At 40.7% G+C, this 19,089-nt stretch overlaps 1 protein-coding gene across 1 annotated transcript in view; it reads left to right on the forward strand.

The window, feature by feature from the left end:
• The window catches only part of MLLT3 (MLLT3 super elongation complex subunit), a 133,638-nt gene that overhangs the window by 72,201 nt on the left and 42,348 nt on the right, over positions 1–19,089 (forward strand). The window contains exons 4-5 of the mRNA XM_035895577.1: positions 2,062–2,205; positions 15,796–15,915. Coding sequence (XP_035751470.1) covers positions 2,062–2,205; positions 15,796–15,915 — 264 coding nt within the window. The remainder of the gene's footprint in view (positions 1–2,061; positions 2,206–15,795; positions 15,916–19,089) is intronic.

A 19,089-nucleotide genomic window follows, 5' to 3' on the forward strand; every position in this document is an offset into this window, starting at 1 on the left:
CTTCCTCCCCTAAGCCACTTCACAGGTATTCCAGTACAGAAAAAGAGGAGATAGACAGAAGGAGGAAGAGGAGACAGATCATCATCACTTATTCAAGGTAGACAACTTTTCAATTTCTGGTTCAGAAAGCACCCTAATGAATAGAGAAAGCAGGGGTACAGGAAGCCATCTGGACCATGGAGAATTAAAGGGTGCCTGTTCCCATGACTAAGCAGAAATTGGTGCAAAATCTGATAGGCATTTTGCCCTGGCAGAAAATACTTCAAGCTTTAAAAAAATCAGGGAAATGACAAACAACCCCCCCTCCCAAATTCAGCAGTAGCAACAGGCTATAGTTGTTAGCCATTGAGACTAAGTCCTTGAAAAAAATGCTTTTAGGTCAAGGGACTCCTGCTCTGGAAAACACAGTGCATTTAGGATAAGGCTCATAAACTGCAGTACATTCTGCCTTCACTGTCACACCATTATGAAATAATGGCAGTGGTACTGGGAGTCCTTTGTATAGTAGAAGTCTGCTTTGAAATCACTGGTTATGTTCATCTAACTTTTCACAGAATTCTCTGAAGACTCCCATTTATAAATTCTTACAACTTTGCTTTTACAGCAAAGCTGCGGGCACCAACTGTTTGCCTGTAGCAATGTAACAGCTTTCTAAGTCGAATCCCTTCCCTTTTTTCTGCAAGAAATCATGTGTTAATCTTTCTAACAGTAAGAAATATCCTCATCCAAGGTTGCCTTTGAAAATGGTCCATCAAGAAAAGAGTTAATCTAAGGGAACTACTCTCTTCTGTCTTTAGAAAGACTACTGCAGGCCTTTTATTTCAGGTCCCATTCTATTGTCTCTGCTCCAAGGCTAGAGATGGGATAATAAGGATGTCCTTTGGCTGTGGTTGAAACCTCTGATTTAATTTCTAGAACAATTGAGACTTCTATGCTTTCTGTTCTTCACATCCTTGGAATCCTGAATCAAAATTAAATATCTTTTAAAGTGAATTTTTTAAACATCTGTCACTGAACAGAGCACACATTTTGATTATGCGCCGTGTTGGAGATGTGCTAAGATTTTGCTGTATTTCTTCCTCCTCTTCCCTCATGGTTCCCTTTTTACTAGAGCTTCTCCTGAATTTGATCTTTTACTTGTGTTCTGCTGTAAGACTGTGCTGTTGCACATCAGAACCTTTGGAGGAAAGGCTACTTAATATTGCCTTCAAAGAGCACTTATATACAGCTTCTAGAAGGGACTGTGTAAATGTATAACGCAAAATGTATTTAGTATCTTTTTCTTTGGTATTGCAAACTGAAGTCTGTTCAATGTCACTAGTGTCCTTTTTCAGCTGAGGCCTTCTCAGGACAGTAGAGCACTGATGATTTCTTCCAAGATAAATTTGCCTTTCCTGGTCTTTCTCTCTCCATATTGGTACAGGGAACATTCAGTTTCACTTTTTTCTCTGCAGTGGCAGAGAATTTGAATGGCTTGGAAGCTGTGGTAGAACACTTGAAGTCTAGCTGGCCACACTCGTTCAAGGCAATGAAGTCTCATTAATGAGCACACCCCATACATAGGAGATGAAATATAGTTGGCTGCAGCATTTTCATTCTTACCCCTTTGTACAACTCATCAACAATAGTGTTTGGCTTTGGTGGAGGAATTTGCATTCAAAACTTACTGCAGCGTCTTCAGTATTGTCTAGGGCTCAGAAGTGTGATTGTGTTGGTGACTGAGTTACCTTGTGTCAGCTGAATCACGATACTTGCCTATGCTTGTGTCCGTAGCCTGTGCCAAACATGACGTAACACTTTCAATTAAGCCTTGTCAGGACAACTTGAAGTTCATGAAGTTCATGCATTTTACCATGTGTTATCATGGCCTGATAGGAGCTTCTCCAATTTACTGTAGCTCAGCTGACGCTTGGTAAATTCCATCATGTGTCTGAGAACACAAGAGAATGGTTAAAAAAAGACATAATTTTCATTTTAATTGTCAGTCTTTATGTAGCCCTTGTTTTCAACTTAGTTAGTTTTGGTGCTAGATGTTTCTATCTGGTTATTTTCAACCCTCAGGAAGAACCTAAGAAAGTTCGATTTGACTATGACTTATTCCTGCACCTTGAAGGCCACCCACCTGTAAATCACCTCCGCTGTGAAAAGCTCACATTCAACAACCCGACAGAAGAATTCAGAAGAAAGCTGCTAAAGGCAGGAGGGGTGAGTCCTGCACCCATGTCAAAAGCCATCACAATAAAGATGTTGCTGCTTATTGCTGGTGCATGATTGGCATAGTAGAGATTGACCTGACATTGGAAACAAAGTGAAGTGTTTTTGTCATTAACTTTGTGTAAGAGCTCAGTGTTTGTTGTCTTTTAAGTGGAACGGGTGAGCAAATGAGCATGTGCCTACCTTAAATAGATGATTAGATATCTGTCTTTACAACCAAGCGATTCACGTTTACTTCTGTGAAAGCAGAACTTAGACCTTATACATGCAACATTGCTTGCTTGACTTTCCAGAGATAAAATACAGCAGGGCTACTATGATGGGAGGAAGTAATAAGAAAAGGTGTCTCATTTAAAGATAAATGGTTCTATTTTAAGCAGAATGAATTCAGTAGTTATAAGGTAGAGTAAGTTAGAAATTGTAAGTATAAATAAACCTACCTAAATTTTATATAGTACATGTTACACAGTCCAAACCAGAAAATTTACCGAGACTTCTTTACACGTTGGTAGAATTAATTGATATGAAAAGGCCCAAAAGAGGTTTGTCCATTTGGAGGAAGGAGCGGGCCAAACCTTTAGGTTTACACTTTGTCCGTTGGTGGAAACCATTCTGCTGTGTTTCACACCACAGCAGAATCATTTCTGCTGGCAGGGACCACCAGAGGCTCAGCCATGGAGTCAGACCAGGCTGCTCAGGACTTCCCCTCTCCTTACTGGGGTGTGAAACCTGCCCTGGCCAAAGGTGGCCCAACCTTCCCGGGTCCCAGCTCCACTGCTGGGCTGTCTTCATGAGGAAAAGGCTTCTCCTTATTTCCAGCCTGAACATCTTGTGTGTCAGCTTGTGCTGCTGCCTCTTGCCATCCTGCCACACATCACTTGTGTAGAGCCTGACTGTCTCCTCTGTTCCCTCCCATCAGTGCCAGGGATGCTGTTGGGTGTCCTCAAAGCTGTCTCTCCTCCCAGCTGAACTAGTCCTGGTCCTGCAGCCTCTACTTGCAGGGCAAGGGCTCCAGCCCCACAGCCTCAGTGGCCTCCCCTCACCTTCTACTGTTTTGTTGGCTGGTGCTGGGGACCCAAACTGGAGGCAGTAACCAGGTGAGGTCTGACAAGAACCAAGCAGAGGCTACGATCCCTGCCCTCCGCTGGCTCTCAGGGCTGTGACCTGCTCACGAGACTCTAGGCAGCGCTGGCCCTTGCTGCTGCCCAGGCACACGGGTGGCCCTGGCTCTGCTCGCTGCCCTCCAATGCCCAGGGCCAGCCTCCCAGTGTTGTTCCCAGCCCTAGCCTCATGGCTGCAGGGCTCTGCCTTTCTATGAATGGGGCTTGGCATTTGGCATTTGTCCTGAGTATTTCATGAGATTGCTGTTAACCTCTTCCTCCAGACTGCCTGGGTCCCTCCTGCTGGCAGCACTGCTCTTGAGTGTCCCTTCCCCAGTTGGTTGTCATCTACAAACCTCATGAATAAAGAGTGCGTTTTGTCTCCTCTTCCAGGTCACTGATACATACGTTAAGAAAGCCTTCATACTGTGGGTTTACTAATGTAAATGCTGATGCTTATCTTTGTACTTTTGAACAGATATAACAAAAATGGGTAGCCCTATTTGGCACAATCAGACACTAGTAGGTTCTGGGCTGGAGATAAGAGGGACCTAGTGTGAGACTATTCAGTCTGCTAAAGAGGATCTTTGAAAACAAAGTAAAAACAAGTAGTGGGTATAATCTGAAAGACCTTGTTATCCTCCTGGAGAACTGTTACAACTACAGTTGTGTTGAAATAGAAGTATGAGCTGTGTTTTGTGTTTGCATTTATTAGGTGCAAGAGGGTATCCATGTCTGGACAATGTGTTGGCTCTTTAGTGTGTTTGCAAATAAAACATCAAGATTGTATTCTGGAAAACTTCATGAGCCACTGCTTTAATATTAATCGTATCAGGTCAGTTGTCAATGGACAAGTTTTACCCACAAGTGTAGTAAATCTAAATGATGCCAGCAGGGACTTTGGGGGGGTGGTCAGGGTGGTTAAAAAGGTAAGGATAGGAAGTGTCCCTTTTATTGCTCATTTTCTGTGCCTAATTTTAGGTTTCTTGAATTAACAAAAGCAAAAATGTTGCCTAATTGTAAACTATGGAATGTGGGGTGTTTTGATTAAGTTCTTCCCTTGAATATATCAGTGTGGTCATTCTTAAAATGCTTTGCATCATTGCCCTTTGTCTTCTACAGGCCACAAACTGCTTGCTTTTTTTCTTTCTTCTTCTCTTCCATTTTTCCAATTTACTTCTAAGAAATGGGTCATGTTTCCCCCCTCCCCCTCCGTTTTTTTTTTTTTGAAGCTGTGTTTCATGCTTCCCTCTGTAGGTTGTCTGACCTAGGAATTTGTCTGATAGACTTGGCAGAGATGATGTAACAGCATTCTGTCTATCTCATTACTAAAAGTCTCCTTGAAGGTCTTAAATCTCCCTATATTGAAAGGCTCGTTACACTCTCATGAAATGCTGTACAGAGGCTTTCCTTTGACTGGTGTAGAAGCCCTGGAAAGCTGGCTCTCACTTCCAAGTGTGAGTAGACAACTGATTGAATTCATGAAACATTAACTCAGTTGTAACTTTCATGTTTTAGTCTGAGAAAAGCATTTACAGATGATAAAGTATGAGATGGGTTTTGCACTTACTTTGTAAGTTGAAACAATACTTCTAGTTTATGGCTGTTATCAAGAAAAAGTAAAAGTAACAAGTCACTGAAACTTGACTGAAACGAGTCAAGCAAAATGGAGTTAATGTCCTTAAAAATGAATGAGATACAATATTAATGTAACATGCTTTAAGAAAAGCACTCTGAGATGGCAGACTTCTGCTTACATGTTTTTAAATAACAGTATAAATCACTGGATTTCTGTGCATCTTGAAACCCAGGTCTCATTAGCTTTTCTCCAAGCAGAAGTCATGGATTGTGGTGTTCCACTGACGTAAACTACTAAACACGATTCCTTATTTCTCATTTGCATAAACATATGTATGTTGTAAATAGTATGTCCTTCTGAAGGGAAGAGTGCAGGCTCACCTGGCACATGCATGCTGCCATATTTGGTAGAGACTTGTGTGTCTCTTGCTGCAGATTACTTGAATTATTGCTTGGATGCTCATAACTCCCCTTTACCCTCACATATACATCTTGTGGCATCCCAAATGCGAACTACTCAGGGATACTTGCTACAGCCAGTGTTCTTTTGTCTCTCAGGCTAAGAACCCTTTTGTTTTTTTGTTTTAAAATGAAGTGCTGCCAGTCTGCTGGTACATTCTCATGGTTACCCTTTCCCATATGCATCCCATCCTTCATGCACCCAAAGGTCTGACTGGTTATCCTGCAGTTCACTGGGAGAGAATAAAAGTAATGTTCAGATATCCCGAGAAATTAAATGAGTAAGAACAAGACTGTAGCACAGCTTTGCAGTGCCACTGAGGCTGCTTTAATTAAGGCAAACAGGACATCGAGGGTGGTGCCAGTCATGTAGATTAACTCTGTAGAATATTTCTATCTCAGCATTTTATTTGATACCACCAGAATTGAAGCATAAATGTGCAGTCAGTCACTATTAGTAGGAGAACATCAACTTGGTGATTTCTCTTCCAATATGAGAATTACTTTTTCAACCCTTACAAGAAAAAGGATTTGGCTTAGCTGCAGAGACTGTATTTCTGTAGCCAGGAATGTAAATAGGAACCTTTGGTTCAATCTTACAAAGGCCATATCCAATTTGCAAAGTTCTTTGTCAAAGTTTTCCACCTTCAGAAACATATTTTCTACATTGAACTTCTCCCCATCCCTGAAAAAGATTTAGTTATGCTCAAGTCCATCTCTACCATTTCCCTACTTTCAGTTGAAATGTTTATGGAGGAAATAAAGTATTTTCAAGAGTATGGTGGGTAAATTCAATCAAACTATTCAGAATAATTGTTCCATCTCTTTGCATGTATGTTCTAAATGACACTTCTTTTCTAAAAGTTTGCTGTGGAAATGATGACACTGAGATTTTTTTGCACCATTTAGTCACTGTAGTACGTAATGATGCAAAGCTAGCATGTATACAGGTATGTGAATTAGCAGTGTATACCATAATCCAACCTGTTGCTTGAAGTCCCCAAAGACACCCTGTATACACATGATGACTTTTAGTCCATTTCTTACCAAGCAGATCGTCAGGCTATTGGTAGTGACAGAACTACATACATGTAGTCTCCTACAGAGCTCCTACAGTATAGATGTAGTCTCCTACAGAGCTCATAATCTAGACACAGCACGAAATAACATGAGCAGGTACAGTAGGATTGAAGTTTACACCAGTAAGCATTGATCCTTAGATGGTCATTCCTTCCTAAATTTGTCAGTTACCTTTTCTGATTAGTTTAAGCCTCTAATCATGAAAGAGCCTGAGGGAAAAGAGGCAGCACTGTGATTCCTATGTATGGATGTGGGAAGAAGGATGAAACTGACTGGGAAATTATAGTCATTAGAAAATAATCTTCAAATTTTGAAGTAGACTTTTGAATGTTGAATCCCTCTAAAACCATGTATAAGCAGGATCCAATTCCACTGATGTAGTTTGTGTTGTTAGTAGTGCTGGTTCTATTGCTATTTTTGGCTTTCATGTTTCTCAGTTTTAAAGAAAAAAAATGAAAATTACACCTAATCTGCTTATTGAGCCAGTAGAAATAAATTCATTTTGAAGATGCTGAATGACAGCTACCTAACAGTTAAATTGAATTTTGCCTCTGGAAACAGACTTGCTCAGACATCACTTGTTGAATATGATATTATGAACAACTTAATTTTGATTCTTGCAGGAAAAAGTAGTGAAAATAGTTTTCAGTCCCCACTAAGACAGCAATTTAGTACAGCCCTCTCTCCTGTAGCTGCAAATATATAAATAAAAACATTTGTACTGTGTAATATTCTCACCTTTTTGGAGGGAGACCCAAAATTAGATGAATAATCCAGGAGTACACAGACATCAGTTAATAGATGAATTTTCTTTCATAAAAGGAGAAGCCTTACAAATGCCCCGTAGCGAGGAGTTACCACTTTGGGCAAAAGTAGTAAAACTCGTAATGTGATTACAAATGCACATGGCTGTTAATGATACAGTTTGAGGTTTCAGATTTAGAGGACACAAGGAGTAGGTAACTTTTACAGTAGTAATGGTGGTCTTTTAGCAACAGAGGTGTCCTTTTTGCCTGTTTTCTGTAAAATTAATTTGGATATGCAAGCAGCTTTGCTTCTGTAGCAAGGCAACTCTTGCCTTGAAGGCAGCTGGTCTATTAATGATTCTTTCTCTCTCTTGACTCATTATGAGAGAGGGGTGCAATTTTTGGAAAACATTATCAAGGTAAAAATTCAGGGTTTGCCAAAACCCCCTGCATTCTGTTGTTTGAGTTTTTTCAAATCTTTGTATTTTTACTGCTTAACAGTTGAGAAATCTTTTCAGTCACTTGAGATGCCTGCATAATACCTCTTCTAAAACCTACATTCCTAATCCATGTAACAAAGATGAAATCATGAGGATTTCCTTCTTTTCTCTGTCCTTTGTCTTCCCTTGCAATTCTTCTGTGTCAGTTGGAATAGTTGGCTTCTACCCAGAGCCAACCGTGGGTATAATGTTGCTCTAGGGAAGGGATTATCTTTAATCTTCTGCTTTTCATAATTAAGTAACTTAATTTTATTAAACTAAATTTTACTTTACTTTCAAGCAAATAGCTTAGAAGAGTTCTAAAATGTTTTCTATTCCCTTGTGAGTTTTTTTTGGTTTAAATAGGAATAATAGTTGTTCAGGACAATTTGATTTTTATTGTGGCTCTTAGTGCTTTCAGTGGTGAATGGACTTGTTCTTCACTGTAAGATGACGTGGGGTGCGGCAGCCCAGAACCAAACAAAGTCCATTTGTCTGCTACTGGTGCACGATGAGTATAATTCATCTGCAGGGCTGCAGAAACATTGCAGTAATGTTCATTTTTCCCTGAATTCTAACAGGTATCTCATAGTTCTCACTGGAAGTACTATTTGAATGTTTCTTCAGCACCTTGAGGGAAAGCTCACCAGCCTGTTGTGAGGCTGCTGTGTGAAGGTGTTCTTAGATTACCAGCTCAGTAAATGACACTACAACAGGTAGCTTGGTACGGATCTGTTTGAGGCAAGATTATTTCAGCTTTGTTGATGGCCTCCTTTCATTCAGGAAAATGAAAAAGTAGGAGACAGAGAACAGCTTTTGGGTAGTGCTTCATTCCCCTGAAGTAGTTCTAATGTGCCTTAATAAGGAGATCGTGTTGATCTGGAGCAACTGTGACAGCTTGTGCAGTTTCTAACTGTGTTAAGTATCAATGTGGGGTGGTAGATCTATGACTCCTATGCATCAGGGGTGGCACGATGTACATTTGTAGAAGTTGGCAATAAGAGAAGACCAGCTTCTGTGGAACGTTTTGAGGCTGTTCCTCATGCTTTCTGTACTGGGATCTGAAAAGCAAAATCTTGTGTTTTGAAAGTGAGTGTTCTTGTTGGGTATCTGGGTATTCCAAGCTGCCAAATATGTGTTGGTAGGTAAGTGTTGTCTTCAACAGGTCAATTTTCTGTAAGGAGACTTTTGAATCAGTTGTTAGTAGGCTTTTGGACAGGTATTATTTTTCATAATTTTTCCCAAATTGCTGGAAAAAAAATAGTGGAAAAGGGTTCCTTATTATATTAAGTTAATTGGTGGCGCAGAGTTGTTCCCTGATCCCTTCCTTTGTTCAGCAGTGCATGGAACTACATAAATTCATAAATACACGGCAGCTTTTCATTCCATAGCACTCGGTTGTCTTGAGTAGCAATTTGGAATGCCCTTAGAAGGTGCCTGCAGCTCAGGTATTATGGAGACTAGTGACTTCAGGTTGATCAAGCAGGTAGGATCATTCCTACCCAATAATGTGAATATCAATGGATTTTCTCTACCCACTGTGTTTTGGTAAAAATAAGTTTTCCTTTGTCCTTGCCCATGAAGCAGTCTTTTATTTAAAGCAACTGGTAGACAAAGGTTTTAAATATAAGCTCAATAGCTGCAGGCTAGCAAAATGAGTATTTGGTGCACTAGAGGTAAGATATCACTACCAGCAGCTCAATTTGAATGATTCTACATGTAATGCTTTATTGGCACATATGACAAAAGGAAAAAAATCCTTTTGCTTATGTACACCTGTTCTTTTGCTCTGTGGTAGGATTTGTTTACCATAGTAGATAATACCAACATGATATTCATATGATATTTGCATGCTTCAATATGATTTTGTCTTGCATTGTTTTCATAAATTTTTCTTCAATATGTTATTAGGATGAGATCTTGTGAAACCTTATTTTGATGTTATCATCTCTTCCCTATGTTGAGTTAAAACTTGTATGGAATGGCTTATTACTGGTGGTGTAGGAAGAGAGCAAAATTAAGAAAGGTAATTTTCTCTTGTCCAAGTTTAGTGTTGTGTGTTAAGTGACTGCACACTGGTGCTCCAGTTTTCCTTTCACAGAGAAAGTGAGATGGAATGTGGCTCCTTCCATCTTTGACGTGCATTATTAAAATAAATGTCCTAAAACTGTCCATTAACTGTAGTCTTTGGTGTCGCTGGAACAGATGAGCTTTAGAAACAGGGACAAAGAAAAACATCAGTGGGCATCTGCATTTTCTTCTAGTTTTGTCCAGTCACATCAAGCAGTTGTTCCATTAACCAGCGCTGATATTGGTCTTACCTTGTGTCTTGACTGCCATCCTCTGTCATGTCAACACAATCTCCATTTTCACTAGATTGCAAGCTGGCTTTCTTGGGAGTTCACCTCACCTGCTGACTGAGTTTCTATATGTGTTATGTAACAGCTCACCTAGCCTTTTTTCTTCTCATCCTGGAACATCTAACTCAACAGTCAGTGTTTGTATGGTGGAGATTCTGGACAGCACAGGGTATCTCTGAAAAACATTTATCTGTGTATCATCTGTGAACTTGCTGAGAGTTCACTCAATCCCACTGCACTGTTAATCAAGACATTAAACAGTTTTGGACTAAGTGTTGATCGTGGAGGGACACTGGTAGTCACTGACCTCTCTCTGGACTTCACACAGCTGAAAAGAACCATTCGAGTCTATCAGTCCAGATAATTTTCCACCCATCTCATCACCTATTTATCCAGTCCATATCTCAGATCTGGCTGTAAGTTGGGTGGGACTGTTCTCAGTCATGTTCTTGTCCCTCCAGTGGTTGGAAGTGGCTTCCAGGAGGATTTTCTCCATCTTCTTCCCAGGGACTGAAGTGAGACTGAAGGGATTCATGTACCCTGGATCTTTCTTCTTGAAGATGAGTGTGATGTTCGCCTTTCTCTCATCATCAGGAACCTTCCCTGATCACCACAACCTTTTGAAGATAATAAAGAGCTGCCTTGCAATGGTACTGACCAGCTCCTTCAGTACCCCTGCTTGCATCCAGTCTGGTCTCATGAACCTGAGTGTCCCTGTGGGTAAAGTGCACCATAACTTCTCTCTTGTAGGCACTGACTCACCACCACAGACACTGAGGATACTCAGGTACTTCCTTGAAGACCTGAGGAAACAAGATCTTACTACTGAAAACAGAGAACATGGAGTACATAAGCCAAGTTCTTTGTCATGAGGTCTCTTGCCCCACTGAGCAGTGAGCCCACACTTTTTTAGTCTTGCTTTTAAGGCCTGTTTTTAGAAGCATTTCTTGTTGTCTTTCGCATCATGTAATATTAGCTGCTTCCCATGGGTGCAAAGAATTTCTGTTCATGAGGGTTCTGAAGTTCCTGCCAACAGGTAAAAGTTAAAATACTTGGTTTTTTAAATTGAATTTTAAACAAAACAAACAAAAAAAAACCCCTAACATGGATACATAGAATCACAGCGTGTCTCAAGTTGGAAGGGACCCATGAGGATCATAGAGTCAAAATCCCTGCTTCTTGCAGGACTACCTAAAACTAAACCACATGACTAAAAGCATCATCCAGACGCTCCTTGAAATCTGATAGACTTGGTGCTGTGACCACTTCCCTGGGGACCATGTTCCAGTGACTGACCAGCCTCTCAGTGAAGAGCCTTTTCCCAATGTCCAGTCTGAACTTTGCCTGGTGCAGCTTCATTCTGTTTCATCATGTCCTATAGCTGGTCACCAGAAAGGAGATCAGCATCTCCACTCTTCTGCCCCCCATGAGGAAGTTTTAGGCTGCAATGAGGTCACCCCTCAGCCTTCTCTTCTCCGAGCTGAACAAACCAAGTGACCTCAGCAGCTCCTCATAAGTCTTTCCCCTGAGGTCTTCCTTGGCCATTGTGGTCGCCCTCCTCTACACACACTGTGGTAGTCCAATGTCCTTCTGGAATTGAGGCACCCACAACTGCACAGAGTGCTTGAGGTGGGGCTGCACCTGTGCAGTGCAGAGCGGGACAGTCACCTCCCTTGACAGGTTTTTTAGGACAACCTATTCTGTAATTCCCATATAATTTTTACCCTGGTATTAAACTGTGAAACTAACTGTTTTATTTTGGCCATGTTTCTAATGCTTATCCAGAACCAGGTACTCCAGTCCACTCAATCGTTCTTTAAAACCTTTTAACATTTGTGAACAAGCATGTCAAACTCCCTGCTTTTACATGGCCTGTTTCTGTCACCATTGACCACATCAAAGACAGGCTGTGAGTTTAGCTAGACCTCTGCTCTGCTTAGATATGGTCAGGCTAAATTTTTGAGGGAACAGCAAAACTATAACTGGAATGTCATGTTTTACATACTGGTGAATTCAGAGTGTTTGTAATGTAGGGGCTTTTTACATAGGTAATCTTGGCAAAGAAAACAGACAATTTAGAAGAATTCCAAGAAAGTTACTTAATATTAATTTTATTCTTTGAGAGGGAGGAGAAGGCAAGTGTGTGTTTGGGTGTTTTTTTTTCTGATATAGGAGACTTTAATGAGGACCATATCCTTTTTCTGACAGTCAGTTTGGAAGACAGAGGTGTGTTTTTTTATCATAAGGCCAAAACCTTAATTTCACATGAGATTTTCTTGGTCTTTTGTAATCTTTACAGATAGATGGTAATGTCTGTAGTCTGAACTGAAGTTCTGTCTTACTGCATATATTGTTGATCTTATTAGAATTTTTGATTTATAATTGCCATTTTTTGTAGGTTTTATAACAAAATAACAGGCTGCAGGATTCAATATGCTGAAATTTTTAGGGCTCTTAATGTGGAATGTCCAGATTTTGTCTTCTAAAAACTGTATGGGATTTATTTTCTCTGTGTGGCACTAGATTTGCCAAATCTGCCAGACCTCACATGGTACTAATACCATTCATCCCAGCCCTGTAGATCTTTCTATAGGCAGTCATCCTATTTCTAAACACAGTCTAGTATTGAGACTATTAATGGTCCAAATTCTTGCCCAGAAACTGACATATCTCCAAAGTCCATACACTTTTTAAAAATGTCAGCTTTTTAAGAATGTGTGTGTATAGTGATTAACATATAAATATTTCTAAACTGGAGTTATTCTGAATTTTAAAAGGAAAATTTATGCAGTGGTTGAACCTCAGTTTGTTTTAGTGAGTCAGACTTCTATGCTTCAGGGAGAAAATGCAGCTTCCAACCCTAGGAGAAAGAATCATTGGCAGAATTTTTTATTTCTTTGCTTTTAATTTCAAGGTAGCACAAACCCTGATTCTTCTGACTATATTTCTTTTCCATGTGGATATGCATCTTTCTGTCATATAAGCGTATGAACAAAACTAATTTGTGTTAATAAAATACCTGCTTAAACTCTGCAATTAATGCGCAACCTTATGTCTACTTTTTCTGAAAGATGATTTGATTTTAATGCAATTGGTATTTTCTCTGAAGTTTGTGGGTTTAAAACACTGCATTGAGTTTAAAGGAGAACAGTCTTATTTAACCACCCATTTGACTTATGGCTACGAGAAGAAATAATGGTTGATAGACATGCATTTTCTCTATCTGATGCACAGGTTTACGGTAGGCATGTCTGGCTACTGGTTTTCCTCGTCCTTGTTGCTGATCATTCTTTGTTAGCTTGTGCCTTCTGTTGCATTCAGCTGGGCTCAATTCAACCAAAACCTTTGGCAAGTTGAGGATAAAAAGTATTTGTCAGGCTAAACGAAGTTACTTATTGTGATTCACAATAGCTAATTGCTATTGATATTACCATGATTACAAGAAGGATGACATTGCTTTTGCCTAGCTGACTTTTGAGAGTTCTGGCTCCTGGTAGGCTCTGGCTTAGGTGTCTGAGAAATGGAAATGAGGAATTGGGGAGAAAATGTTACACGCCCTGTGTGGAATCTCACTTCACAAAATGTTTGAATACATAACTTATAAGGATTTTTTTTGTTTTTTAAATACATGAGCCTACAGGCGAGGAAGGAGGACAACTTGATTGCCTTCTTCCTTCTTCCACCTTTGGATTCTAGCAGCGGTGTTGAAAGGTAATGCTGAACTTACAGGCCAATAAAAGTAATTTTTATTACCTAGACATGTCCCTTAACGTTCTCCAGGCTACCACATGATCTTTTTAACAAAGTTGTCTGCAACTAGATTCATTTAGAGCAGTGTTTAAATATTTTTTTTTTTTAAATTGAAATCCTGTCTTGAAGAAGCTGTAGGCAGTAAATATCATCTTGACCTGGAGAGTTAAAATGTGGAATATATGTATCTACATCCTGGAAGTCCAAATTTTGCACTTCCCGCTCCTCCTTTAATGTAATGTACATGAGGCATGTGATGGATTGGTCTCTCCCCATCACCAATATCAGAGGACATTTTGGTCGTATGAAGAGGCAAGGGTGACCACACAGAGCATCCACAAAACTGAGTGTAACTTCATGAACGGGAACCTGTCAAAAGAGAGAGATGCTTCCTTGCAGGTGCAGAGCTCTGCAGCTTCTCTCCAGTTTTGCGGGGCTTGTCAGACAGCAGGTAAGCTGTCTCTGGCATTTAGGGTTTTGAAACAATAGATAAATGAATAGCTGTGCTAGGAAGCAGTAAAATCCAGGCACAGCAGCAGTGAAGCAGAATACAGGAGCTAGCTGCGTTTCTCTCAGATGAAAGGTACGATTCTTTACACGTCTGGTAACTGCTCTGTGACAGCTGATTTATCTGTGGTCTCTGTAAATGATCTGTTTATGCTTACGAGTCTTCAAAATCAAGAAAGGGAGCAAAAATGCTTGTTACAGCAAAAATGCTGCTTCCTCACCAGCCATCCAGTTTACTGTACTCCAGTTAAAGAAGAAGCTTAAAGTTAGAAGTTGAGGTTAGAGCTGTACTGCTTTCACATTAAAACCTCAAGCTGTTTTTACAGTTTGTTGTCGTGGGTTGGCCTTGGCTAAGGGCTGAGCCTAGTTGCTTGGTCTCTCACTCTGCCTCCTCTACAGGGCAGTGGGGAGAAGATAGGATGAGAAAGCTCATGGGCCAAGATAAAGACAGGGACTCGACTTGGGGAAAATGGATTTAATCTATTGCAAATTAATTTGTTGCAAGTTAAAATAGATTTGGGTAATGAGAAAAAAAAAAGAAAACACCACCACCCCCTGACACCACCTTCCCATGTTCAACTTCACTCCTTCATTCAGGACTTGTATTACTTTCTCCACCTCCCTGAGCGGCACAGGGGGATTGGGAACAGGGTTTGCAGTCAATCCGTAACATCTTCTCTCTGCTGTTCCTCCCTCCTCATGCTTTCCCCTTGCTCCAGCATGGGGCCTCTCTGTGGGCTGCAGTCCTTCAAGAGGGGCTCCAGCATGGGCTCTCCACAGGCGGTAGGGAAATAACCATTTCCAGCACCTGGAGCACCTCTTCCCTTCCTTCTTTCACCTTGGTGTTCATGCTGCAGTTTCTCATGCTTTTTTTTTTTTTTTTTTTTTCACCCCCTCTGCTGTAGAGTGTTTTCCCCTTTCTTAAACCCGCTTACCCCAAGGTGCCACCATCTTGCCAGAGGGGCTCAGGCATGCCCTGTGCTGGGTCTGTTGGAGCTGGCTGCCTCCAACTGTGTCTGGCATGGGGGAGTCCCTGGCCTCTCCTCACAGAGGCCACCCCCGCCACCCAGACCTTTCCACCTATACCTGTTAGAGTCTTCCATCACATTGCTCTAGTTGAAAGCAAAGACTACTGCACGTACGTATTTATGGGATGTCAGAAGCCTGCAAAACCTTTTACTGCAAGTGGGGTGAACTTTTCAAGTGTAGTAGACATTGCTCAGGAGAAGAGAAAGAGTGCTAAGGACTTGGGAGCTGTGGCATGTAAGCGGCCATAATAGAACATATTATGCTATTTTCTGAAGGGCTTGTGTTGTATTCCCATGGCTATGGAAAGATGTGATTTTCTCATTAAATAGAGGATGGCAGTGTGGTTTCATTAACCCATCCCCTATTGAGAAGAAACATGGATACTCTTTGTTGGAGAAGTTTCATTCTCCTACCAATGTGATTTGCTTAGGCAGGTGAGACTTTCTGTCCCTGTTGGTAGTGCTTGACTGACATGCTTTTCCTCTTATAACAGATCATGGTAATGTCAGATGGCACATCGTTCTCTTCAGGACAGAGCCTTCATCTCCCCAACCTTCCCAGCAACTCCCTGTCTTTTTCTGAAGTGAAGAAGAAATCATCTCATGGGCCAAAGGTGAGATTTATTTTGCTAGAATATACTTAATCCGGTGGTGCTTTCCCTGGGAATTAACTTGAGAAAAAAATATTTTTAGGTATTTTTGCAATCTCATTACATAGTCCAGTAGGTCTTGACATTTCTTTGTTGTGAACTTACTGTTTGCCACATGAAAATAATGCCAAATAAGGATGGCTGTGAGAACAGGTGGCAACAAAGGTACTGCTTACCTGTTTTTTTCTACATGCAGAATTGTTTTCCTCCTTTTCCAGAAGGAATTCTAATGGTCTGTTGTAGTATTAGGGGATTCTGGTGATGGAAGTGTGATCTAGAGAAATATAAAGAATATGAGAAAATACTGTAATAATAATAATTTCGTTTGAGTATTTTTGAATACTTTTAAAGATAATTGGATAGAGTGAAACTTGAGGTTGTATTCTTTAGGATTTTAAATTTTGTTTAAGTTTCAGGGGTTAATTCTTTACTAGGTTCAAAGACAGCAATGTATCATCAGTCTCTAGGACATCTAACTGAATCCCCAATCTAGAACATGGCAAAGAGGTATAGTCCAATGAACTTTTTGAGTAATACAAACGGACCTTTCCAAAACAGCAGATAAGTTCTTCGGTTTGACAAAATGAATTAATGATGTGGGAGAATAAAGAACATCTTGTTATTTATTCAGATAAGAAATGCAACACAATGACTTGCTTCATAAATAAATTAGTTATATGCTTTTTCTGTGTTCTGTTAAATGGTTTAGGTTTTGATTTTTTTTCTTAGCATCTTGCCAATTTGAAATATGTTACCTAATCTTGCAGTGCACATACTGCAAGGGGCAATACTCATTTTTATCAGTAACTTTCACATTCTGTAGCTGTGCCAAGTCTTGTATCTTCTATGAACTATCAGGTAATGAACTATGCATATGCCTAACTGTGTCCATTGATAAGAATGTATCACAACAATAAGAACACCTTCTTGTCTGGTTTGCATTGTATATGAGTGCCTCACAATCTCTAATGCAGGTTGTCTTGTGACATTTAAAGGATATGTGAATATGTGATTATTTTTATTTTCCTAATGAGGAGCTGACATAGATTGAGTCTGAGGATTAGACTGAAGGTGCTTATTTTAGCATGCTAAAATGACTGCTTAGTGCCTAAAAGGAAGGCACCTGGCTACACCAAAGTGATGCAAGGTGCTGAAGATAAATGACAGTGTGGACTATGTGCATCTCCATCTACTTGGATACTGAAGGTGAATTCTTCAAGTGGACACTTTTTGATGTATAATAGGAGTTCTTGTGAGGCTGGGTAGCTCTCTAGAGTTCAGTTTTCAATCACCTTTTCGGATTCAGCTGTAATGTTGATTCAGCCGTGTCTTGCATTGCATGCCAATGCAGGCATACTGAGGCTTGGCCTAAATAAGCAGCCCAAACACCTGCAGAAGGACTTCAGGGAGGTACAGACATGATATCAAGTCCTACACTAATGCTGCACCTAGTAACTGTACACCATGGTAAGTCTTGAATCTCCAATGTAAATTCTTTCATAAGCAAATGCCAACCTGAGATGTCATTTTCTGAACTGTATTTGGATAATGAACTTCTGCCTGGTGTAGAAAACTGACAAGTGTGGAGTGTGGCTGGTGTGAAGCAGGGTGAAGGGGGTGTTGCATGTTTGCTGCACTCATCCTTACAAATGAATCTTTGAAATCTTCCATTTTTGCCATCCATCTGCAGTGAGTTTTACCTGTAGCAGGAAGTTACAGGAGTCAGTAGGAGGTTAGATGTGCATCACATCTCAGGATTGTATTCAATATCTGTAAAATTGATACACAGGAATGTTTTTTTTAACTATTTGGTTTCAAAATAGCCATGTTCAGCATCAACTCTGTCTATCTGAAATAATTCTTTTTTCAACCTTGTATGCCGTTCACTGGAGTTTTTAATAGTGGGAAGAGATATTATATCAATACTCTGTTTCTTGCATGTTCATGTGAATATTCAGTTTTTTCCCCTCCCCCAGCAATCTTTGCCCCCTCCTGTCCAACTTAAACAGACACTAACGAGCAACTGGTCTTATGTCTCATAAAGAGAGAGTTGTAAATACCTGCCTTACTCAGGATCATCAGCTGTTTTTGAGAAATGGAAATGTGAAGTAACCTTGGGTTTAGTTTAACAAAATGATTGGGTTTCTTCTTATAAATCCTGGGAACTGAGAACCCTTGGATTTTTGTTTTTAGGGTTTTTGTTTTGGTTGGGGGGCAGGAGAGTTCCAGCCAATGCATAAATAGGTTTTTCGGTTTGTAATTTGGAATAACCCCAGTGATGGAACAACTTCAGTGTCCAAATTTAATTTAGATATGGCTCTAGAATAGGAGCTGTAGAAGGCCTTGACAGTTCTTGCGTGTAAGTTGTCTGTACCAAAACTATTGGTGCATGTGCTCCAGGTGTCTTTACTGGATGATTTGGGGATTTTTCTGCTGCAGCTGTAGCCCTTTGGTGTGTTTGGCTTGGCTTTGGTTTGTTTCATGTCACAGAATCACAGAATGGCAAGGGTTGGAAGGGACCTCGGGATATCATCTAGTCCAACCCCCCTGCTAAAGCAGGTTCTCCTAGAGCATTCTACACAGGACTTCATCCAGGCGGGCCTTGAATATCTCCAGAGAAGGAGACTCCACAACCTCCATGGGCAGCCTGTTCCAGTGCTCTGTCACCCTTGAAGTAAAGAAGTTTTTCCTCATATTCAACTGAAACCTCTCGTGTTTCAGTTTGCACCCATTGCCCCTAGTCCTGTCGCAGGACACCACTGCAAACAGACTGCTTCCATCCTCATGACTTCCGCCCTTAAGATATTTGTATGTGTTGATAAGGTCCCCTCTCAGTCTTCTCTTCTTCAGGCTGAACAAGCCCAACTCTCTCAGGCTTTCCTCGTAGGGGAGGTGCTCCAGTCCCTTTATCATCCTAGTTGCCCTCCTCTGGACTCTTTCTAGGAGTTCCTCATCTTTCTTGAACTGGGGAGCCCAGAACTGGACACAGTACTCCAGGTGGGGTCTCATCAGGGCAGAGTAGAGGGGGAGGATAACCTCCCTCGACCTGCTGGCCACACTCCTCTTAATACACCCCAGGATACCATTGGCCTTCTTGGCAACAAGGGCACATTGCTGGCTCATGGTCAGCTTGTCATC

This window comes from Egretta garzetta, unplaced genomic scaffold, assembly GCF_000687185.1.
Source record: "Egretta garzetta isolate BGI_Z169 unplaced genomic scaffold, ASM68718v1 scaffold175, whole genome shotgun sequence".
NCBI lineage: Eukaryota > Metazoa > Chordata > Aves > Pelecaniformes > Ardeidae > Egretta > Egretta garzetta.